The sequence below is a fragment of the Pelodiscus sinensis genome, chromosome 14 (assembly GCF_049634645.1).
Source record: "Pelodiscus sinensis isolate JC-2024 chromosome 14, ASM4963464v1, whole genome shotgun sequence".
NCBI lineage: Eukaryota > Metazoa > Chordata > Testudines > Trionychidae > Pelodiscus > Pelodiscus sinensis.
In genome coordinates, this window is record NC_134724.1 from 32,199,504 (window position 1) to 32,224,777 (window position 25,274).

At 41.4% G+C, this 25,274-nt stretch overlaps 1 protein-coding gene across 9 annotated transcripts in view; it reads right to left on the bottom strand.

Moving 5' to 3' along the window:
- Nucleotides 1-3,489: 3,489 nt before the first annotated feature.
- Nucleotides 3,490-25,274, bottom strand: part of SCAPER (S-phase cyclin A associated protein in the ER) — a 406,333-nt gene continuing 384,548 nt past the window's right edge. For all 9 annotated transcript variants that reach the window (XM_075897367.1, XM_075897364.1, XM_075897365.1 and 6 more), the window contains 3 exons: nt 9,072-9,263; nt 6,364-6,415; nt 3,490-3,934 (listed from right to left, as the gene is read on the bottom strand). In XM_075897367.1, coding sequence (XP_075753482.1) covers nt 3,831-3,934; nt 6,364-6,415; nt 9,072-9,263 — 348 coding nt within the window. In that variant the 3' untranslated portion in view covers nt 3,490-3,830. The remainder of the gene's footprint in view (nt 3,935-6,363; nt 6,416-9,071; nt 9,264-25,274) is intronic.

Sequence of the window (25,274 nt, forward strand, 5' to 3'; positions counted from 1 at the left end):
TCACGTTATTCACCCGGGACCCCGGAGGTGGCTGCGGCGGGGCTCGCTCCGGGCGGCCCGGGGTGGCAGCGGCCGGCCCCAGCTCCCGCAGCTGCAGGTTTGACGGGGGCGGGAGGATCGCTGGGCGCTTGGCGAACATGCCCCCCCCAGTGCGATCCAGGCCGGGCCACCAAGCGGGACCACCCGCGCTGCTGCAGCGCCTGGCCCCGGGGGTCTCGGGCGAGCCCGGCACCGGCGCACGCGGGAGCTGCCGGCTGCGGCGTGGGCAGAGCCGGGCACGTGCAGCTGCGGAGCGGGAGAGACTCGGGCGGGCGCTTTGCCCGGCGCAGACCGACCCCAGCTGCGCGGCCACCTCGGGGGGGCTGGAAGGCGCCGCGGGCAGGCCCAGCTGGCAGCGGGGAACGTGAGACCGCAGAGCGCCCGGCCCAGCCCCGCTGCCTCCCAGGGCTGCTGCCCCGGAGCCTGAAGCGGCCTCCGCGCCGGTCTGGAGACGGGTCCCGGGCCCCTCGCTGCGTGTTGCTGTCGGGGCGGCGCTGCCCAGGGACCCGCGGCAGGAAATCCCGGCGGACTCCCCCGCCCTGCCAGGGAGCCAGCAATGGGGCTGCGCCCGTCCCGGGAGATCCTGCTGCCGCAGGGCTCCTCTGCCCGGCGCGGCTCAGGGCTGCCCGCGGAGGGAGTCGTGTAAACCCGGGGCGGATCCTCCGTGGGAGCCTGACCCCCTACCGCCCGGGAGCTGCTGGGTCGCCGCTGTTTGGGGCTTGCAAACCCCCAGCAGCTGCAATCTCCCTACCCGGGATGGGGCCCGCCACGAGAAAGCAGGAAGACGCGACCTGTGACTAGCCCCCTCCCCGTCCTTTGGCGCTAACGCAGCTCCCGCCACCCCGCGGCCTCCCCTTGCCACCCCCACAAACGCGGGCTTGAAGTTTTATGTGAAAAGGACAAATGTCTCCACCATCTGGGGTCATCCGAGTCCTGGCACATTTATTAGACGCCGGGAATACGGTGATTTATGGACCAGTTGAAAATCCAGGCTGTGAATCACGTGCGGGGAGCACAGCAAGGTCTGGAGGAAATAGACAAGCGGCCCCCCCCAGGCCCAGGAGTCTGCGAAGGGCATCCCAGGGGAGCGGACCAGCGGCCGCAGCAGGTTAATGATAAGGGAGAGGGCTGCTCTGTGACAAAAACTCCATCACAGCTGGCCTGGCCATGGTTGGAAAATCTCCAGAGAGGAGGGCAGGCTGCAAGGGCCTGTGGCTGAGTAGAAATGGAAGCGGGGAGGGTTGGCAGAGAAGCAGCGATTGTACATGAAACCTCACTAGGCAAGTCTGCTAGCCCCAAAGCTTTGGTTTGTTTTAATTTTTGTCTTGTCTACACGGGGAAAACCCAGGATCTGGTCCCAGATCTTTGCCTAACTCACCAAAATATAGGGACGCTGGACATCTGAACTTAAAAAGGAAGGTCCCTCACACCAACCATTGGGCATAGGGTCCATTCAGTTACCTGCTTGTCATTGGTGCCTCCCAGCAGAGCCCCATGCCTGGCACCACAAACTGACACCTTGTGAAAGATATGGCCCAAACACCTCCATCACCACATAAGGGCTTGTTTTCTTTAGCCTGCCTTGCCTGCTGCTGACAAGGGGCTGCTTTCTACTGAATAAAGTATTTAAGCACCGACTACCCCATATTTCTGCCCCAGAAAAAAAAGTTTGAATGAATCCTTGGTGATCAAAGCTGCTTCAGTGATTCTTCTGGGACCTCTCTGCAAACCCTCTAAATCTACTTAATGGCTGCTGTATCCCAAACGCGTAGTGTTTCCAAGAACCACAGACTATTCCAGCCAGCAAGATGGCTATTTTAAATAGATTTAAAGACCTTAACAAAGAAACAGAAGGCAACCTATCTTAACCCCCCCCCACTCATTTGGAGCAATAATAATGAGAAAGTCAGGAGATAAAGTGCCCTCTTGTTTCCTCTTTATTAACACCAACAGCAAATTTCATATTTGCTGTCTTCCATTTCCCTTTTTCTGGGAATGTTTAATTCCAAATTTCCTTTTGGTTATGAAAATAGGAAACCTTGAAATATAGTGACATTGTGAACTGAGTGCCTTTCCAGCTGCAACTGATACTCTCATCCAGCCCTGCCAGCCGTTTGTGAGCAGCAGGAGTTTGTTAAACAACCACTACTGTGCTCAGAAACACTTGAAAAGAGAGGGTCTCACCAAGAGAGTTCACATGTGCTCTGTTTAGCAGTTAGGGAAGGGAACTGGGTTATTTCCTCCCTATTACCTCTTTACAGAGGGGACGTCTTACTATTAATTTGTATGATTATAACTGTATGGAGGCCTAGTCATGAATCAGGACTCTATTGTACTGGGCGCTGTTCAGTCACAGAACCAAAAACTGTCCCTGCCTCTAAGGAACTTGCAAGGGTTGTTTGAGGCTCAATAATGCTTGTGAGGTGTTTTGATATATTTGTTTTAGTAAAGTGTTGCAATGTTATAAATGTGCACAGGGCTTTATCACAATGACAGTGTTCTGTAAATTATCTATGGCAACAATTTTGATTTTTCAGATTCTTCTCTACACTGTCTCCTTTCTAATCAGACTAGTACTTTCCTTGCCCCATCGTTCATGTGATCATGAAGGCTTGCCCCACAGAATCTCTCTTGTGACTGTAAAGTGTAAATTGTGATGTTAAACACATTGACTTGTCAGAGATTGGTGCCTTAAAAGGATCAAATAATTTTACATGCACAAACCTCAATATTGAGGAAAAATGGGGGAAAAAGGGGGCTTGAGTGGGAGCCTGCAAAATCTATAATTCAGATTCTTTCTAAGTATGGTGGGGAGCTCTGCAACAGTATTCTTCAAGATGTTCACCCCAGCATTTGCAGATGAGTTTGGAGGCCTAGGGGCTGATTTAATACCATATTTGTTGAACATTCTATCACACAAATTTGTTAATTGCTTACAACATGGTGGCATTTATTTTATACCTTTTAAATGCATCTCTCAAAAGTTTCATTTTGAATAAGTTTATAATATCCATATTTTTCTTCTTATCTCATGTTGGTGCATGCCTGGTACATTCACCAGGATAAAGAAGTGATCTGAATCTTCACAGACTTTCATATTTTTGAGAAATAATTTTAGCTTAGCTAAATATGCAAAAAAAATTTCAACAGAAACTCGGTATTTTAATATTGCTTGACATAGCTTTATGAAAACTCACCATTAACAGTACCAAGATGCATCACAATTTTAAACAATTATTATGAAAGTCTAATTCAAACTTTGAACATGTTTGTGGCTTAAAATGTTGTTACAAATGACTATTTTAAATCATGAGAAAAGTGTAAATGAACTGTAAACTGAGTCAAATCAGGACAAACTCGTTAATATTTTGATTCATTCAAAAGATGCCTCATAAGATTTCTATTTCTGAGATTGTGTTGTTGATAGTATTTTGAATAAGTCACACTACAAACAGAATAAGTTATTTTATTACAAGGTATATAGAAGGTATCACTTTCTATATTTATAACCTAATTTCAGCAGTTTTACAGTGCAAGAAGTACACGTCACATAGTAGAAGCTAACAAAACCATGAAGTAGTATGTAAATGAAATAAACAATTTTCAAAATTAAAAATCAGAACTTTAAAGTATCTACAGTACTTAAGATATAAATAGTGTAAATTATATATATCCACAATGCAAGTATTTGGAATATCTATACGTTTCCAAAATAGTTTCTTAAAGTATGTAGTTAGCACAAATTGCTTAACATTAACATGTTAAATGTTTTAAACACGGAAACAAAACACTTATTTTTTCTCTTTTTTCAAGAAGAACTGTCGTGCTTCTTCCCAGGCTTGGCAAGGGAATCTGTTAGACAGCTCAAGATAATCTTGGGAAGTGAAGAATTTTTCTGCCAAAGAGAAAGCATAAAATTGTCATGTTAGTCTCTCTTTAATATGATCATGAAACAAGAATAAAGAAAACATGGGCAATTCAATTTGATTCACCTCTTTAACCATCTATAAACAAAGGCCTTAAAACAAGGAAACATAATTCTACACATTTATGGATGCATAACTTTTTGGGAGAAGGGAGCAGTTTTACCTCAGTGAAGTTAATTGCAGAACATTTGTGTCTATCTTTTCCATCTAAGCTCTGCTCTAGATATTAACTGGGCTGTATGAACTTTTGTGCTCCCTGTGTTCTGGGACCTCTCTGCGACCAAGTCAGTCCCTTTCACAAGTCACAGCAGCTATGAGGCTACTCTAATTTGTGACTGGCTGCCAATTACTGTACTTTAAAGAAGCTCCAGGAAGGTGATGAGAGCTGTTCACAGAAAGCTCATAGCAAGATCAGGAACTTTGGGATCTATCTTGCAAAATTTTACGAACGTGTATTTCTTCCATAAGTACTTGCCAGTGAAGTCAATGGGATTACTCATGAAAATAAAGGTTTGTAAGATCAGACTAAGTACTGTAAATGATCATAATTCAGCTTCATGATACAGTGGAATTTGGTTTTTCCACTGAATCAAGTAGAATGAAAGTCCACTGTTTATGTAATGGGACATTATCTTTGATGTTAATCAGGATTTTTAAAATCATTTTAATATTGTTAATCATACCACAGACTGTTATAATCTGAATTAGGTTAGAAGTGAAGCCACTTTCACATTGTATTTCTGTCTTTCATTTAGTTTGGACAATGAAAATAAAATAGTTTGTTTCACTTGCAGGTTCTATGTTATAATATCTGTGTCACAAACACTGCAGCAAAGTGTTTGTTTCAAATCAAACCCAAAGTGTTTTAATTGATATTAAAAGTATAACAAAACTGCTATAATATTTGATTTTGTAAACATTTTTTTAAAAACTCAAAGACTTAATTTTGTACCTAGGCTATCTGTCAGCATCCTGCTAAATATACCAATATGTTAACAGGTTACAACTGTGGATCACTTCTTGGTGGCTAAAATAATAATAAAAAAATACTATAGCATTCAGTACAGTGAATCCTTTTAAATAGCATGACCAGCTCTTGAGTTACCAACACATCTGAATCTCAAGCCAGTCTACTACTAATGGCTGTTTCAGGTGAATATCTTTCAAAATTTTAGCTTGCAATGGTTACTCATATCTCACATTCAAAAGATATTTGCAATTACAGGAAAACAATTCTGTAACTTTTTACAAACTGATAGGCCATGTCTACACTAGGGAAGTATTTTGAAATTACTAAATTTGACTTAACTCCCAATTTAACAAATTCAAACTAGCACGTCCACACTACAGGGAAGCCTAGAAATTAGTCCAAGGCAGGCTCCGTTAATGTGGACGTGTTACCTTGGACTTAGAGCCCCAAGGAGCACTGTGGAGTAATTAGCTGAATTACTATGGGGAGTAATTATTTTGAAATAGTGGCACTGGAGCATCTACTCTACTATTATTTCAAAATAACTATTTTGGAATTAGCATTACTCCTGATGAAAAGCAGGAGCATAGATTTCAAATTCTGTGGCCAGACATTTCAAAATAACAGGCTTGGTGGTGTGGACGCTTCACTTATAAATTCGACCTTGGGGGGGTTACTTCGAAATAAAGTCCTAGTGTAGACCAAGGCATAGAGTGTTTATGCATATAATCAGAGGAGAATATTTTACTCCTAGTTTATGGCCTTTGTCTGGAGTGGCTATTGCGGTGCATTGCTATGTACATGTGGTTCTGGTGACTTAAAACCCCTGACAAGAGAGCTATTAAAATGAGTAAATTGATGCATATGTGTACATGTTTCCAGGATATACTGTATGAGTATCTACACTCTGAAATTCTGATGCTACAAGCAGCACAACTACAAGTTACAAGTCATGTCAGTAAGAGCACATCTACACAGCAGGGCTAAAGCCGAAATAAGCCACTCAACTTGAGCTACATCAGTTGTGTGGCATAACTTGAAATAGCTTATTTCGGCTTTTGGTGCTGTCTACACAGCAGGAAATCCGAGAAAAAGCACTCTTCCTCCAACTTCCCTTACTCCTCATAAAATGCAGGTTACAGGAGTCAGAGTCATTTAGCTCGACAGTATTTTGATATTATGTCGAAATAACAGCTTGTAGTACAGACACGGACTATGTTATTTCGGAATGATTCTGAAATAACACTCCTGTGTACGTTTACCCTAGGGGAAGCTAAAAGAGTCTCTCTAAATCTGTGATGTCACATTGTTGTTTACTGCAATTTTTTATTGTGAGGGCAGATACCATGAACTGAACCACACCAAAATGAAAAAGCTTCTACATTTGTTATATAATCACGAATTTGGTAAATTTTGCTGGAGACATACCCCTTTGTTGAGAAGACTGGTTATCTGTTTGGCCTGAACTCTGTGTGAAATCCTACAAAACAAAACAATTTAATTTTCAGAATTAAAAAAGAGATGAGATACAACTTTTAATAGAAGAAAATAAAATACTTCTAATGAAACCTGTGAATGAATAAACTTAGATCTGTTTGTTATAAATAACAAAATACGGTTAAAATTTAAATGTTATTATATGCAGTTAATTTTAATAGCGTTTTCCAGAAAAATTGCCTCTTTGTGCAAGCAGAATCCCTTCTTATGAAATTAGAACCACTTTTTATCATTATGATTTTTAGTTTTAACAGAACTCTAGCTATTGCTTTATTTCTTTAAACAAAAGTCTTGTCTGATTTATATTTTCCACTTTTTATAGTATATCCTTAAGGGTTTCTTGAACTGTCAATATCATCTTGCTAATTTTTATTATCTCTGCCGATGGCAAGAGTCTGATCCTGATCTCATGGAAATCAAGTGCAGTTTTGCCACAGATGTGATTAACTCTGGAACATACAACAACTGACTGTACAATCGTTTCAGGGGGTAGCCGAGTTAGTGTGTACAGGATAAACTTAAAAAACAACAAATGGTCTGGTAGCACTTTATAGACTAACACCACATGTAGATGATATCATGAGCGTTTGTACAATAGTTGTAGATCGTAATAAATGTAGGTGCCCAATCCTGCATATCATGTGTCCTTTTTGTAGTTTTGTATCTGTCAAACATAGCTGATATTTTTGGTTCATGCTGATGTATTATCTGATATAAGAGCAATGATTTATCAAATCATATTTATTCTGTTAAACAATACTTTGATCTATTTTAATATATTACATCAAAACAACAAAAATAACTAGGATGATGTAGAGTGTGGAAATAATTCTTTTTCTGGGGTGATGTTAAATGTAGAATTGTAAAGTCTGATTTTCCTCTTGAGTTAGACTTATACACATTTCTAAATCACAACTATGTTTTAATGACACACATTTGTATATGTTGCTTAATATTTAAATAATTAGAAAGATTTTTTTTTGCATTTCCTAGCAAATTCTTTAATGTGGTGAGCAGATCGTACTGTCCGTACTCAGATAAAATTTCCATTAAAGCACATAGGAGATTTACTTGAGTAAGGACTCCAGTGTCTATCCACTGATGGCAGAACAGACATATAAATACAAATGTAAATCTATTATTTGCTTTATTGACCTCTGAAAATTCATTGACTCTTATAGTCCTTATTATTATGTGCTTTAAACATTTCAGGCCAGATTCTTAGCAGGTGCAAACTGTCATAGCTTCACTGAACTGTGACAATTTGTACCAACAGAGGCTCTGCCATTAGATTTTTAATTTTGATGCAAAAACATTTTCTAAAAATCCATAAGAAATCCATGTGCTTGTAAGCATTTGACTTCAAATATTCCTATGAAGGAATATGCAAATCAGGACAAACAGCACCTGAATTAATGTTTAATAAAGTAAAAATAACCTTTCTAAATTTATATATACTATGACTTGCTGATCAGAGATCATCACCAAATGCTAGTTTCACTCTTACAGTGAGGAAAATAACTTCAATTATCCAGATAAGGATTAGATTAGTGTCTGGAATGATCCCCCCCCCCCCTTTCTGGTTGAGGAAACTGCTTGTGTTTCTTAAGTTATGTCAAAGGCACCTAACGATATCATACTAGCATATTTTAATAATTGTTAAAATAAATCAGAATAAAAATGAATTATTTTATATGCATACATAATTAGTTGGCTACAAGATTAATACATTTTTCAATACAAAATTCTAGCGTTCTTTGTAACAAATATGCAAAAATTTTGAATGATGAAAATACAAAGTTACACTAAAAAGTGTGATGTTATCTGAACACTTTTAAATAATTATATAGCTTTCATGTCCTCTCCCCAAAACATATCCAGTCCAGATTTGGAAAAACTGAAAAGCATTCAAGAAAAGAAACAACTTAATTTTCTCCTTTCATTTGTTCATACATGAGCAGGTACGAACAACACTGCTTTGTCAACAATTATAACTTTCACTTGACTGCTACAGAATTCCATTCATTCAGTCAACATCAAAATATGCCTTTTAAATTAAAAATCAGAATATTCAATCTGCATGTACTTCTTAATTTGAAAATAGCTAATACAAATTTTTCATATTTACATTAAAATCTCATGAATAAAGTCTGGAATGTTGATTTACAAAGAGAATACAATACTGCAAATCCTTGTCCATGAGAGTAGTTTCAATTAACACAATGGTTTATTTACATGTACAAAGATTGCAAGATCAGGACCATAATATGTATTCTGGTATTTTTATTCGTGTATGTGCGTGTGCTCGCACTCAAACATGATTGTTAAGTTCTCTCTGCAAATCTGTTGTACACGGCTACATATCTATCTGTAACTAAATGCATTGTAAAATACAACACATGTACAATTTCGCTTTCATGGAAAGAATCTCATCCCATGTGTGACAGTGACAACCTAACTACTTTGAAACCTTTTAGTACAATAAGAAGCCTTGACTACAGAAATAATCAGTGGTTTGAGAAATAATTGGAGGATATCTTAAAATGCTTAAATGTTTAACGTAAACTAATTTCATATGCATAGAATACCAAAGTACTGTAGTCAGATCCTGTGTAATTACACATCACTGGAATAGCTACCTGAATGAACGTGGCAAGTAACACACAACTCATCTCCTGCTCCAGAATGATCTTGTTCTGAAGGTTATTGTAACAAGCAGCTATTAGCGTAGGGAAGAGCACTTTGATTAGGCAAGGATCACTAAAATACTGGAAAGGCAATTGGCATAGTTTTTGCAGCACTGTGGGGTGACGGCCAGATTGTACAATTACCTGAAAATACAAGAGTAACATAACATTAGAACATTTGAGATATCTACTCTTCCTTTTATATTAATTGGCAGGAATTTGGAAATTATAGCAACTAAAGAACATGGTTGAGACAAAAGTATTTAATGAACGTTAAAAAAAAGCTCAGAGGATTTAATAAATATAATTTCTGTAATGCAACTATTATTTCCATAACAGACAAGAAAGAAAGGAATATTTCATTATAAACATCCTTTTCCTGTATAACTAAAAGAAACAATTAAGCAAATAAAAACTGAAGTTGAAGACTACTATGCTATGCATCATTTAATAGTGCTGTAAGGGAGACAAGGAAATACTGCAAAAAGACTATAATTTACAAACACACACTTTTAAAATAATAAGCATGATTTTAGAAATATTATAAAGTGATCCCCAGTAACCCTTATGATGCATGTTCATCCTTTTCTAGAATTCTCTCTAGCAATTATAAAAGACTATGTTTCATCATAGATATCTGCTATGCATTCATCCAGGCCCTGAAAAGAAAAGGTGATTGTAAGTTGCACAGCAATGAGTCTCAGCAAGTATAGACTCAGAAAGATCCTCCCATCTGTATTTCTTATCTCAGTTTCTATCAGTGCCATTGACTCTAAAAGGAGAATTGTTTAGATAAATGGAACTGTTGTCATGAAGCAGGCTAGGTTTACAACTGTGTACATCTTAAGAAATAAAGCAATGCCATTAATGGTATCTTGCAGGGGAACCCTCCTAATTTACTCACTAGTCCTACAAAGACTTGATGATAAACTAAAAAATGTCAAAATCAGATCTGTTCTGAGTAACCCTGATTAGACAATTATACTATGAAAGAGTTGCTTGACCCAAACTTGGCTTTTCAGTATAAGAGGAAGCTCCTATAAGGTTAGGAACACTGTAAAACTTAAGGTCATGACTGTAAATTGTACTTGAAAAAACACAATTTTACTGGTACACACCCAGACAGGACTGCATTCAAATTAAAACCAGAAGGACAGAAAGAAGCAGCGGAGACCATAGGAACATAAATTACAGGGATTTACAAGTTTTCAAAGCACTTTTAACAATATGTTAAGAACACACTCTCAGTTGATAATGCAGTTTGGTTTAAGAACAAGATCAACAAATTAATAGTTCACATTTTTCAGTTCAATAGCCAAGAAGACTGAAAACCCTTCAGAGGATACAGATAGGAATGCCTTAATTCTCTTAAATCCTGCAAGAATAACCCCCCTGCCAAATGAGACAATTTAATATGTAGACATTTTCTTTTGAGGAAAATATTATTTACATTGTGAATAAAGTACCAGAATGAATCTATATTTAATGATCAACTACAAATTCTATAACCAAATTATCACCATTTTTGAATCCAAAAAAGTTGAATCTATTTTCAATCCAACCTGATTAAATATTTTCTATGCAACTCTGCATTTTTCGCTTTAAACTCTACTGCTGTAAGAGTCATTAATTTAAAAATGCCACCATAGGCTGGAATAACTGCAAATGATGCAATTCTTACTCAAGGATGACAGAATGTTTTGGCTTCCTGTTAATGGCTACTGTACATGACATCTGGGCAAGAAAAGTGATTTCCAGAACACTTCCATTCTCAATGCCCAATATCAATTCTAACTAGTTATTCAACGAATGCATGGATAGTTAGCATCCCTGTCCAAACATAACTCCATACTACATTCATAGAATTAATATTTAAACATCTTTTTCTTTTCAGTTTTAGGGTTGGGTAGGCATCACAAATAAATCCAGTGAGCTAATATACTAGAGGCACTGATTATTTTAGGTCTGGTATTTATCACATATGGAATCAATTTAATGATTTCAGTTCACTGTATTCATCATGGCTGATAAAACTGATATAAGTGGGAGTATGCACTCTAAGAAAATAACAAGAGAATTACCTTCTTACTGAAAAACAAAACAAAAGTATAGCTATTTCATTCAGTGAATGGAGTAAAAAAATTCAGCATTTGACTTATAATAGTGAAAGTGAAGAAAAATAAGAAATGCTTCCTTTTACTCTCCTTTATGATGGTTAAGTAGTCTTAAAATTTACATTCATTTCTCTCTCTCTTAAAATAATCAGATCTTCATTTGCCTCTCTTTTCTGAGGTATTCTTGCAAGATTTGTACGATCTGAGAAATGATGTAATAAGATGATGTAACCTGAGCTAGAATTCCCACAGTTCAGTGAGGAAAAGTGCTTATTTTTTCATTGTCTATCTGAACTGGTAATTCTCCTGTAACTTGCTTTTCTTGCCACTCTTACTTTAGCTGTTGAGCATACATTTGTTTGTCACATTTTCTAAAATCCCCAATTCAGCAGGCCTTCAGCAAAGCACTCAAGCATAGGATTTAAGCACATACCTGAAGTTAAGCATCTGCTTAAATACTTTCCTGAACTGAGGCCTAAATGTCAAATCAGTAAAAACTAACATTGCTTTGATGCCCATTTTTTTGACCAACTTAAGCCAGTGTATTATCTACAGCACTGCTAGTTAAAAAATTGCAAAATATTTTTATTCGTTCTGTTTTTTGTTGAAATTAAAAAATCATAAAGCTCTACTGCTTAATTTACTGCTGAACTTGTCTCAGAGAATTGCCATGAGAGATGCACCTGCTTACCTCAGGCTGTATTTTGGCCAAATACATAATTAGGAAAATAATCTGGTAAAGAAATGGGAAATGTTTACATAAATAGGCTGAGCCACTCATACAATGCATGCCGCTACCAAGAAAGAGAAAACAAATATCTGGAAAATACAGCTATGAAGTAACTATTTAAAGGATTTTACATTGTACTTTGTCTACAAGTGAAAGAACAGCAAAAACTCATCATGTAAAGATCAGTGAATACTGGTGAGGAGTTGTCAGCTACATGTTAGAGCTAAAGGCCACAGTATTGGACTCATATAAGTAACATGAAGCACACATTTAAGTGTTATCCTGTGTATGAAGAGACTTATTTATGTCCTTAATTTTAAGAAGATAGCTCCTAATTTTAGCATTTAAGTATCTTCCATCTTGTAGAGATGAAGATAACATTTTCATTTAAGCTGAAGCTTAGAACTTGCTGAGAACACAACTTTAAAATTGCACAAAATATATTAGTTATAACAATACATATACATAAGAAGCAATATTCTTTACTGGTTTATGTAGGATGATTTAATTAATGTTTATATCAAATCTTTGGTATGATAGCAGGTGCACCAGTTATGACTGTTATATACATAAGTCTGAAAAATAATTTGTATTCTAACATCCCTTTTCACTTATTCTTAACTTTCTGAAACACTCTCCTAAAAGACTGACATTATTCATGCTTGGTCTCTGCTTGAATTTTCAACCTTCCCAATCACTTACACTAATTTTAGTATTTAATTTGCATATATTAATACAAGAGAAAACTGGGCCTACTTCTAGGCAGAAGGCTAATGTGATGACCTTTTCCTATGTCCTCTTCTCTTGAGCAGGCTGTGTAGGGTTACCATACTTTTTAAAACGGAAAACCTTTAAAAGGAAAGGGACAACTTTCTTGCTATTGTCATCAGAGGCTGGGGATGCAGGAGGTCTGGCAGTTAGGGGTGGGATACTTGCCACGGGTGTGTGGGGGAATTTGGTACCTCGGTGGATGTGTCTGATTTGATGTATGCTTTTCATTGGGAGAAGGGTCACATTGAGTCTGGCCTTTGGGAGATGCCTACTTGTGTCTGTCCTTCACTATCCTACCAATTGATCTTTTAGCTTCTGTCCTGTGCCAACAGAACCTGATATCTCCAGTGACTTAGGCTGTGTCTAGACTGGCAAGTTTTTCTGCAAAAGCAATTGCTTTTGCGGAAAAACTTGCCAGCTATCTACACTGGCTGCTTGAATTTCCACAAGAACACTGACGATCTCATGTAAGAAATCAGTGCTTCTTGCGGAAATACTGTGCTGCTCCCGTTCGGGCAAAAGTCCTTTTGTGCAAAAGGGCCAGTGTAGACAGCTCAGATTTGTTTTGCGCAAAAAAGCCCTGATCGCAAAAATGGCGATCGGGGCTTTTTTGCACAAAAGCGCATCTAGTTTGGCCACGGATGCTTTTCCGCAAAAAGTGCTTTTGTGGAAAAGTGTCTGTGCCAATCTAGATGCTCTTTTCTGCAAATGATTTAACGGAAAAACTTTTCCATTAAAAGCATTTGCGGAAAATCATGCCAGTCTAGACATAGCCTTAATGTCAGGCATCCCTCCCTCACTGTCTGGTGAAGTGAACAGTTCCTGGGCCCTGGCTACACTTTGCACATGCTGTACTCCAGCAAAGAGCCATCCTGATTCTGAACTGATGCTTGTGAAGCTGATCGTTTGGGAGAGCACAACCCTCATTTCTGATACCTCTAGATGGTAGCCTATGCCACCTACCCTTAATGCTAGTCTTGTTATTTTATTCTAATTACATGTTAAATATAACCCAAGAGGGTAAAGAAAAAATTAACATATCATAGAATCATAGAATACTAGGACTGGAAGGGACCTTGAGAAGTCATCGAGTCCAGTCCCCTGCCCTCATGGAAGGACCAAATACTGTTTAGACCATCCCTGATAAATGTCTATCTAACCTACTCTTAAATATCTCCAGAGATGGAGATTCCACAACCTCCCTGGGCAATTTATTCCAGTGTTTGATCACCCTGACAGTTAGGAACTTTTTCCTAATGTCCAAACTAAACCTCTCTTGCTGCAGTTTAAGCCCATTGCTTCTTGTTCTATCCCCAGGGGCCAAGATGAACAAGTTTTCTCCCTCCTCCTTATGACACCCTTTTAGATATCTGAAAACTGCTATCATGTCCCCCCTCAATCTTCTCTTTTCTAAACTAAACAAACCTAATTTCTACAGCCTTCCCTCATAGGTCATGTTCTCTAGACCTTTAATCATCCTCGTTGCTCTTCTCTGGACCCTCTCCAATTTCTCCACATCTTTCTTGAAATGCGGTGCCCAGAACTGAATACAATACTCCTATTGAGGCCTAACCAGCACACAGTAGAGCGGAAGAATGACTTCTCGTGTCTTGCTCACAACACACCTGTTAAAGCATCCGAGAGTCATGTTTGCTTTCTTTGCAACAGCATCACACTGCTGACTCATATTCAACGTGTGGCCCACTATAATCCCTAGATCCCTTTCCACTGTACTCCTTCCCAGGCAGTCGCTTCCCATTCTGTATGTATGAAACTGATTGTTCCTTCCTAAATCCAGGTCATTTTGAATTATGATCCTATCCTCAAGATTAGTCGCAATCCCTCCCAGCTTGGTATCATCTGCAAACTTAATAAGCGTACTTTCTATACCAATATCTAAATCGTTGATGAAGATATTGAACAGAGCCGGTTCCAAAACAGACCCCTGCAGAACCGACTTGTTATGCCTTTCCAGCAGGATTGTGAACCATTAATAACTACTCTCTGGCTACGTCTAGACTGGCCATAAATTCCGGAAAAGGGATGCAAATCAGGTAAGTCAGCATAGGGAAATCCGCGGGGGATTTAAATATCCCCCGCGGATTTAAATAAACATGTCCGCCGCTTTTTTCCGGCTTGGGGAAAAGCCGGAAAAAAAGCATCTAGACTGGCGCGATCCTCCGGAATAAAGCCCTTTTCCGGAGGATCTCTTATTCCTACTTGAAAGTATGGTTATCCAGCCTCTGAGTATGGTTATCCAGCCAGTTATGCACCCAATTTATAGTAGCCCCATCTAAGCTGTAGTTACCTAGTTTATTGATAAGAATATCATGTGAGACCGTATCAAAGACCTTACTAAAGTCTAGGTATACCACATCCACCACTTCTCCCTTATCCACAAGACTTGTTATCCTATTAAAGAAAGCTATCAGATTGGTTTGACATGATTTATTCTTTACAAATCCATGCTGGCTGTTCACTACCACCTTGCCACTTTCCAAGTGTTTACAGATGATTTCCTTAATTACTTGCTCCATTATCAACCCTGGCACAGAAGTTAAACTAACTGGTCTGTAGTTTCCTGGGTTGTTCTTATTTCCCTTTTTATAGATGGGCACTATATTTGCCCTTTTCCAGTCCTCTGGAATCTCTCCTGTCTCCCATGATTTTCCAAAGATGATAGCTAGAGGCTCAGATACCTCCTCCTCGAGTATTCTAGGATGCATTTCATCAGGCCCTGGTGACTTGTGCAGGCATCTAACTTTTCTAGGTGATTTTTAACTTGTTCTTTTTTTATTTTACCTTCTAAAATTACCCCCTTTCCACTAGCATTCACTATGTTAGGCATTCCTACAGACTTCTCGGTAAAGACTGAAACAAAGAAGTCATTGAGCATCTCTGCCATTTCCAAGTTTCCTGTTTCTCGCTCTTCACTGACCAGTGGGCCTACCCTCTCCTTGGTCTTCCTCTTGCTTCTAATGTATTTATAAAAAGTTTTCTTGTTTCCCTTTATTCCCATAGCTATTTTGAGCTCATTCTGTGCCTTTGCCTTTCTAATCTTGCCCCTGCATTCCTGTGCTGTTTGCCTATATTCATCCTTTGTAATTTGTCCTACTTTCCATTTTTTTATGACTCCTTTTTTATTTTTAGATCATGCAAGATCTCATGATTAAGCCAAGGCAGTCTTTTGCCATATTTTCTACCTTTCTGACACATCGGAATAGCTTGCTTTTCGGCCTTTAACAATGTCCCTTTGAAAAACTGCCAAATCCCCTCAGTTGTTTTTCCCCTCAGTCTCGATTCCCATGGGACCTTACCTATCAGCTCTCTGAGCTTACCAAAATCTGCCTTCCTGAAATCCACTGTCTCTATTTCACTGTTCTCCCTTTTACCCTTCCTTAGAATTGTGAACTCTGTGATTTCATGATCACTTTCACCCAAGCTGCCTTCCACTTTCAAATTCTCAACTAGTTCCTCCCTATTTGTTAGGATCAAATCTAGAACAGCTTCCCCCCAGGTAGCTTTTTCAACCTTCTGAAATAAAAAGTTGTCTCCAGTGCAGTCCAAGAACTTATTGGATAGTCTGTGCCCCGCAGTGTTATTTTCCCAACATATATCTGGAGAGTTGAAGTCCCCCATCACCACCAAAACTTGGGCTTTGGATGATTTTGTTAGTTGTTTAAAAAGAGCCTCATCCACTTCTTCCACCTGGGTAGGTGGCCTGAAGTAGAATCCTAGCATGACATCACCTTTGTTTTTAATCCCTTTCAGCCTAACCCAGAGACTCTCAATATTCCATCTCCTATGCCCACCTCCACCTCACTCCAAGTGTGTTCATTTTTAATGTAGAAGGCAACACCTCCTCCCTTTTTTCCCTGTCTATTCTTCCTGAGCAAGCTGTACCCTTCTATACAAACATTCCAATCATGTGCATTATCCCACCAAGTTTCTGTGATGCCAACAATGTCATAATTGTACTTATTTATTAGCACTTCCAGTTCTTCCTGCTTATTTCCCATACTTCTCGCATTTGTATATGGGCATCTAAGATCCTGATTTGACCTTGCCTCCCAGTTTTGCCCTGACCCTCCTTTCTCTTTGCCATTGTAGCTCACGCTCCCTCCTATTTCCGACCCATCTCCCATCTCCTAGGTCCCCATGTCCACCTCTTTCCTGTGGGCTTTGCTCAACTGTCCCCGTCAAACCTAGTTTAAAGCCCTCCTCACTAGGTTAGCCATTCTGTGTCCAAATAGGGTCTTCCCCCTCCTAGAAATGTAGATGCCATCCCTGCTAAGCAGTCCTTCCTGGAATAGCATCTCATGGTCGAGGAAGCCAAAACCCTCCTGGCGACACCATCTTTGCAGCCAGGCATTTATCTCCAGGATGCACCTGTCTCTGCCCGGGCCCCTACCTTCGACAGGAAGGATCAAAGAGAATACCACCTGTGCTCCAAACTCCTTCACCCATACTCCCAGAGCCCTGTAGTCACTCTTGATCCGCTCAGTGTCACACCTCACAGTATCATTAGTGCCCACATGGATGAGTAGCATGGGGTAGTAGTCAGAGGGCCGGATAATCCTCGACAATGCCTCTGTAACATCTCAGATATGGGCCCCCGGCAGACAGCATACCTCCTGATGACATTTCAGGGCAACATATGGACTCCTTTGTCCCCCTCAGAAGAGAGTCTCTGACCACCACTACCCTACGTTTCCTATTCACAGTGGTGGCAGCAGACCTCCCAGCATTTAGGGTACGGGACTTCTCCTCCTCCGTGTAGGGGGTGATTGCTTATTTCCTGTATAAAGAAGAGCATAACGGTTTTCCAGTACCACGGTGGGAGGGTTCGGAGCAGGGGTGGAATAGCGCCTACTGCCAGAAGTAACCAGCTGCCACTGTCCACCCTGAGTCGTCTCCTCCTCCACCAGTGGTGTGTCCACAGTCCTGTGTACCGGGACAGCTACCTCATCAGTCTCCTCATGAACACGGTCCAGAAATTCCTCATGGATGTGGGTGTTCCTCAACCTAGCCACCTCCTCCTGTAGCTCTCCCACATGCTTCCTGAGAGATTCCACCAGCAGGCACCTTTCGCATTGGATGCTCTCCCCAGCCTGGATATCAATAAGTGGGAATTGCAAGCCACAGTCCTTGCAATAGATCACCATGCCACAGTGCAAATTTGGTGTGACACCAAGCACTATTCTAGTTAAACAGGATGCATTTCCAAATATTGTGCTAAAAAAAAAAATACAAGGAGGTCTAACACCACAGAACCAGTTAATTCACAGCAGAACCCAGTGGCCACAAGGTACACCTGATCTTTCTAAAACAGTGTGCATCTGGAATTTTGTTTCCTTTCTCTTACTCCCAACCCAGCCATCCTCAATGAGGCAGCCCCTGACTGAGAAGGAGAAATACATTCTCCTTGGGGGGGGGGGGGGGGGGGGGGAGGAAGGGAGAGCCCAGGCTAGTAGATTTTGTTTGCTCCAGTGGATGATAGGGGGGGCTGGAGCACCAGCATGGTCTCCCCAATGCTGGGGGAAGCCAGGCAAACTGGGGGCTGCATCTGGCTCCCAGGCCTTAGGTTCCCCACCCCTGTTACACAGAGAAGCTCTAGGATGGGGCTCTCTATTTTGGTCAGTTCCCAATGATACAAGGTTTGGTTTAATCAGTCTCTAAGTTCTTTTTGATCACACAAAGTAACATTGCAACTATGCACATATCTATGCAATTGGAGCCAGAGAAACTTTTTTCAAAGCAGTATTATGAAATTTTCATAGCAAATGAGATTCAGCTCTTTTGAGTGATGTAGACTAAGTTACCTTTCAAATCAGAAGACAAATTTCTTGAAGCATTTCAATTTTATAACAAAAACTGTACAAAGGATCCTCTCATTGTAACAGCCATACACTTAAGTGGCATACATATTCCATGACTGACAAAAATATATTTCTTATTAAACAAACAAAAACTTCACAGTCAAAGCTGCAAATCTACAGAATGAATGCATGTAAATACTGGGAAAACAGATGATATTAGATAACTTTGATTTGAAGACGGTGATTTATACACTAGATAAATTTACAAAATCATGTGCAGGTTTTAATTATTAATGCACACTACTCAACTGACATCTTCAAATACTAGTAACTTACACAGTTATTTTGAGAGAATTTATGTTTTTAACCTAACAACAAGGATTTTTGTAGACAATCCAAAATTCTTATTTCCAAATGGTGATGGCATACATTTTATGTATGCTTAGAGTTGGGGGAGGAAAAATATATATAGAGAGAAACAGAATAATGACTAATTGAATTTAAAATTTTGCAAAAAACATTTAGGTAGATTTAGAGAAGCTCAACTTCAGTTCTGATCACAGATAGCTCACATACTAAGTACTGTATACACATTTATTACAAGTACCAAAATAACAACGCAGACTCAATCCTAATCTCTTTTGCTCCTTATATACTGTAGAAATTGAATCTAGAATTACTGAAGAGTTGAAGTGTAGATTTTTAAAGGAGTATTTAGCTTATTCCTTATCTGGCTTCCACGTCTTTATGCATTTCAGTTTTGGAAAGGTATCATTCATACCAATTATTCTTGCCCATATCCATGACAAAAACAATGGAATTATCTTTCAAACCTAATTAATAGTCTGATCAGACGAAGTGACAAATTTTAATGTATTTATAAAGTCAAAACAAAATTTGGAAGTAAGTAATGAACATATTGAAACAAGTCAAATACTTGTTAAAATACATCTTTTGCAAGTCATCCCCAATAGTACAGATCTCACTGTTGTTTATTATTTGCTGAGTAATATCTGTATTTTCAGAGCAATATAAACCACAAATAAATCAACTGTCACTGTCCTAAAGCATTTGAATACTAATTAAAAATATTCACTCATGATGAATTATTTCTGCAAAGGGTGTTCTTCTGTTAAAAAAAATAGGTCACTATGACCATATCTACACTAAGTGGAAGTTCGACACTGCTGCAGTTGATTTTCTGGGGTTTGAATTATTGGGTCTAGTGAAGACCTGCTAATGTGAACTGAGAGGACACCACCATTGGTGCTGGAAGTCTTGCTCCTCATGAGGAGCAAAGGAAATTGAGGGGAGCACTTCCCGCTGTGTGGATGGCCTGAAAACATGATTTAAGATACATTGACTATAGCTACATAATTAATATAGCTGAAATGACATATCTTAAGTCTACTTTCCCCTTTAGTGTAGACCAGGCCCAAGTGCCATGTTTAAAGGGATGTGGTACAAACCTATCAACATGTCTTCCTTTATAGTAAGAGGAAAAAAAAAGCTTTCAAGACTAATCAAAAGAACAAACTCCCAAAAGCATTTGATTTTATTCAAGTTGTGTCCCCATCTATCAAAGAACTCATAAGAACATAAAAATGGTCATACTGGGTAAGGCCGATGGTCCATCTAGCACAGTATTCTGTCTTCTGGCAATGGCCAGTTCCAGGTTTTTCAGAGGGAATGTACATGCCTGTGCACAGTCCCAGCTTCTGAAGGTTAGAGGAATAAGGTTGTATCCTTGGCTAATAGGCCTCAATGGATCTATGATCCCAAACTTACCTAATTCTTTTTTAACTCAGTTTTAGTTCTACAGACTGTGTTGTGCAAAGAACTACTTCCTTGGGTTTGTTTTACACCAGCTGCCTGCTAGTTTCATTGCATGACCCCTGGTTCTTGTGTTATGAGAAGGGGTAAATTATAGTTCCCCATTCAATTTCTTCACTCCATTCATCATCTCTTTTCCTTAAAAAGAAGAGTCCCAGTTTGTTTCCTCTCATGTGGAAGCTCTAATACCTCTATCATTTCTGTTCCCCTTCTCTACCTTTTCTAATTCTTGGCTATATTTTTTGTGATGAAATGACCAGAACTTCAAATAGTGTTAAAAGTGTGAATGTACCATGGATTTATATGGCAGGATTATGACATTTTCTGCCCATTTCCTCACGGATCCTAACATTCTATTAGCTATTTGGACTGTAGCTGCACAAGAAGCCGATGACTTCAGAGAACTATTCATGATCGACTCCAAGGTCTCTTAAGTGGCAACAGTTAATTTAGCATGGATTTCTGCATGGATATTGCAATTATGTTTGGATTTACCAACACTGAATTTCATCTGCCATTTTGTTGCCCAATCACCCACTTTTGTAAGATTTGTAACTCTTCAGTCAGTTTTGACTTAACTATGTTGACTCATTTAGTATTGTATATAAAACTTGGTCACACCACTGTTCATCCAGTTTTCCAGATGATTTATGAGTATGTTGAACAGTACTCCAGTAACCCCAGTTACTCCAACTTGCCCCCATCCAGAGGCCCCCCCCCCGCCCTTCGTGTCTCTCCCCCTCCCATGTGATGGAGGAGGGTGTGGTTTTGTCCTCCTGCTGTGCTGGCTGTAGGACTCTCTGGAACTGCAGCAGTGAAAGGAGCAGAATGTGGGGTTGGCAGGCAGCTCCATGCTGGCAACTTCTCCAGTGTGCTTGTACCTCCCTCAGACTCTCTGTGCAACCGTCTCTCCAGGGGCCTGTACTGCCCCTGCTGGAGGACAGAGCGGGGATGGTACCAATATAGCTGCACTGGAGGAGCTGCCAGGGTGGGATGCTGGCTCCTGGGAGTGGCAGCTGCAGCTGGCAGCTCCTCCAGTGCAGCTGTACTGCCCCTAACCCCGACCTTTAGTGGGACAATACAGAGTCTAGGAGATGCAGCTGTGTGGAAGGGCTGGGGCAGGATTGGGGGGGTACAGAAGTGTTGGGCCCACATTCTTCTCCATTTGCCACTGCAGTTTCCTGCTCCCACCAGGCATCTGAGAAGGGGCACATGACCCTTCTTGTTCTTCCTATGCATCACCTTGTTCTCATTTTAGTATATTACCCTTTTTGAAGTTAAATGCCACGTTTTCCCCCTTACAAAGAAGTTAAATTCAGTTTGATATTACTTTATGGTTCAGCTCTTGGACTAGCTCCACCAGGACTAAATTAAAAAAGACAGTTACCTGTTCTGTAACTAGTGTTCTTTGAGATATGTTGCTTATATTCATTCAACATAGGTATGTGTGTGCCTGCCATATGCACTGGTGCTGGAAGTTTTTCCCTGAGCAGTAGCTGTAGGGGCTGAGGTCCCCAACACCCCCTGGAGTGCACACGCATGCCACATTATATAGGGCACCCCCAACGCCTCCCTCTTCGGTTCCTTCTTGCCAGAATATCGACAGGGGACGAAGGTGGGATGTCGAATGGACATGAGCAACACATCCCAAAGAACCCCAGTTACAGAAAAGGTAACTGTCTTTTCTCCTTCCAGTGCTTGCTCATATCCATTCAACTAGGTGACTGTAAGCAGTGTCTGTGGAGGTGGGTAGGAGAATACAGACTGCAATACAGCCCTGTCAAATGTGGCATCCTCCCTGGCCTGCTGCATAATGGCATAATGAGATGTGAACATATCGACCAACGACCATGTCGCCACCCTACAGATGTCCTGGATTGGGACATGTGCAAGGTAAGCTCACGAGGAAGCCTGAGCCCTGGTGGAGTGGGCCCTAATCAACTCCGGTGGCTGAGCCCCTGCCAACTTGTAGCACATGAGGATGTGGGAAATAATCCATTTGGATGGACACTAGAAGGAAATGGGAGAACTTCTCCCGTGTTCTGCATAGGCCACAAACAGCTGCATAGAGCTGTGAAAGGCATGTGTCCTCTCCAGATAAAAGGCCAATGTGTGGAGGAGCCTTTCCTCATTGTTCACATGAGGGTTGGAGTAGGAGACCAGCAGAAAATGTCCTTGTCCACGTAAAAGGCAGAGACCATGTTGGGGAGAAAGGGCAGATGAAGCCACAGCTGGACCTTATCCTTGAAGAACCAGGTATATAGCAGTTCCGCCATCAGTGCTCGGAGCTCTGACACTCGTCTACCTGAGGTGATGGCAATCAGGAAAGTAACCTTGAAGGAGAGCAGCCACTATGGGCACCTGTGAGCCATGTCAAGACCAGTTTCAGGTCTCATTGCGGGAGAGGGTCTCTGACCTGAGGGTACAGTCATTCCAGGCCCCTCAGGAACTGAAAGGTGACACCATCGAAGAACACTGAACAACCTTGCATGGGAGGGTGAAACACAGAAATGGCTATCAGGTGGACTTTAATGGTGGCCAAAGCAAGGCCTTGCTGCTTCTGGTGTAGCAAGTTGTCTAGGATTTACTGAAGGGAAGCTTCAGCTGGAACCACTCACTGCTGCTGTGCCCATAACTGAGACACGGGTCCACCTGGCAGCATCGGTGGACCGTGTTTAGGGCTTTCGACTTTCAAGGAGAACCTTCTGGATATCACCTGAACATGCTAGCTCCTGGGGGCTCAACCATGATGAACCATGTTGTTAAGTGAAGCAAGCAGAGGTTTGGGTGGAGCAAGTGTCCCTGGTCTTGGGAGAGCAGGTCCAGCTGGGGAGTGCAGGACACCAGGTTCATCAGGGCCCAGAAACAATGCTGGTAAAGCCATTCTGGTGTGACAAGGATGACCATCGCCTTATCCTCTTGACCTTCTGCAGGACCTTGCTGATGAAGGCAAATGGAGGAAAGGCGTAGAGGAGACCTTCCGACCACTCGTACTGGAATGTGTCTGGAAGACAGCCACATTTGAGGCCAAACTGGAAGCAGAACTAGCTGCACTTTGCATTGTCTCTCATTGCGAAGAGGTCCACTAGGGGAGATTCCCAATCATGGAAGATGGAGGTAGCCACCTCGGGCTGGAGAGTACACTCTTGGCGAGAGATGAACTCTTGCTGAAACAATCTGTGATCGTGTTTTGAATCCCTGGGAGATGATGGGCTTCCACCATGATGGCGTGCAGGATGCAAAACTCCTAGAGCCCCATAGCCTCTCTGCATAGCTCTGGAGACCAGGCTTCTAATTATTTGTTTTTGTAGTACATGGTGCCAATGGTATCTGTGAGGACGCACACCACCCTGCCCTTGAGGTGAGGGAGAAACACCTTGCATGCGTTCCTGATCACCCTTAGTTCTTTTATGTCTCTCTGGAGGAGACCGCATGCCTTGGGTGTGAAGGGTCCCCATGTGGGCTCCCCAAATGCAGTACGAAGTGTCAGCTCCCAGCTCCCTCAAGCTTGGTTGTGGATGATATGGGAGGCCTGACATGATCTGATTTGGATTTGTCCATTAGGCCAGAGTGGACAGGACCTGGGGAGGCACTGTCACCACCCTTTCCAGGGCGTGTTTCACTGGTACATATGCTGAAGCCAACCACAGTTGGAGGGGCCTCATTTTGAGCATGGCCAGGGGCACAACACATGTGCAGACCACCATATGTCCCAGGATTTGCAGACACACCTGCGCTGAGGTCTTGAGGACAAGTGTTAGCTGATTAATCAGGGTTGAAAGAGATGCAAATCTTTCTTGAGGGAGCAATGCAATGGCCCTAGTGGAGTCCAGAACTGCTCCTATGAATTCTATCCTCTGGGTAGGTACCAAGAGGGACTTTTTCTTGTTTATGAACAGACTGAGGTGACAGCATGCGTCCAGAAGTAGACAAACGTCACACTGGACTTTTTGCCTCGATGGGCCTTTGACGAGCCAGTCATCCAGATAAGGGTACACTTGAACACCTTGATGCCTCAGGTATGCCACCATCACCAACATGCACTTGATAAAAACACTGGAGGCCGTGGATAGGCCAAAGGGCAGGAAAACAAATTGGAAGTGGTTCCTTCCAATTACAAATCTCAGGAAGCGCTTGTGGCCCTCGAAGATGGCTATATGTAAGTACACATCATGGAAGCTGAAGATGGCATACTAGTCCCCAGGATCCAGTACAGGAATAATAGTGGCTAGGGACACCATACAGAACTTGAGGTGGACCAGGTACTTGGTGACACAGACCTCCAACCTGGAGACTGGGCTTGGTGCCTTTTGAAGCTTCTCAAGCCTATCCGCTGGCTGGTCACTTTTCTTTCCCGTTACCTTTGCGAGGGTACTTGTCTCTTGCCTAGCCGGGACTGTGGGTGACGAATGGTGCCAAGCTGTTGACGTCGGTGGTATGCTGTGCACCAAGGCACTGGGACCCAGTGCCGAGTCTGACTGCTAATCTTGCGGGACTCCATTAAGAGCACTTTGAGACAGATACTATGCTCTTTAATAGTTTTGGGGTGGAAGGTCCTGCAAATGTGACCCTTGTCCAAAATGTGTCCTTCCCCCAAGGCAATGGAGGCAGTCAGCATGTGGATTGCTCACTGGCATGGGCCTGTGACATGCTGCGCAGGCTTTGAAGTAGGGGAGCGGGGGCATTCCTGTCCCCCAGGAGGAGTCTTTCAATGGGCTGAAGATGAACAGTTCACAGCTATTTCACGGTTTGTTAATGGAGAACTTCAATGCAAAGGAAGTGCTTGCCACAGCCAAAGCCAGAGCACATTGTTCCAAGCACCTGTCACTGACTGTAAGAAGGAACTGAGGAGGGAGGGGCGCTCCAGATAGTGGACATGAGCAACATT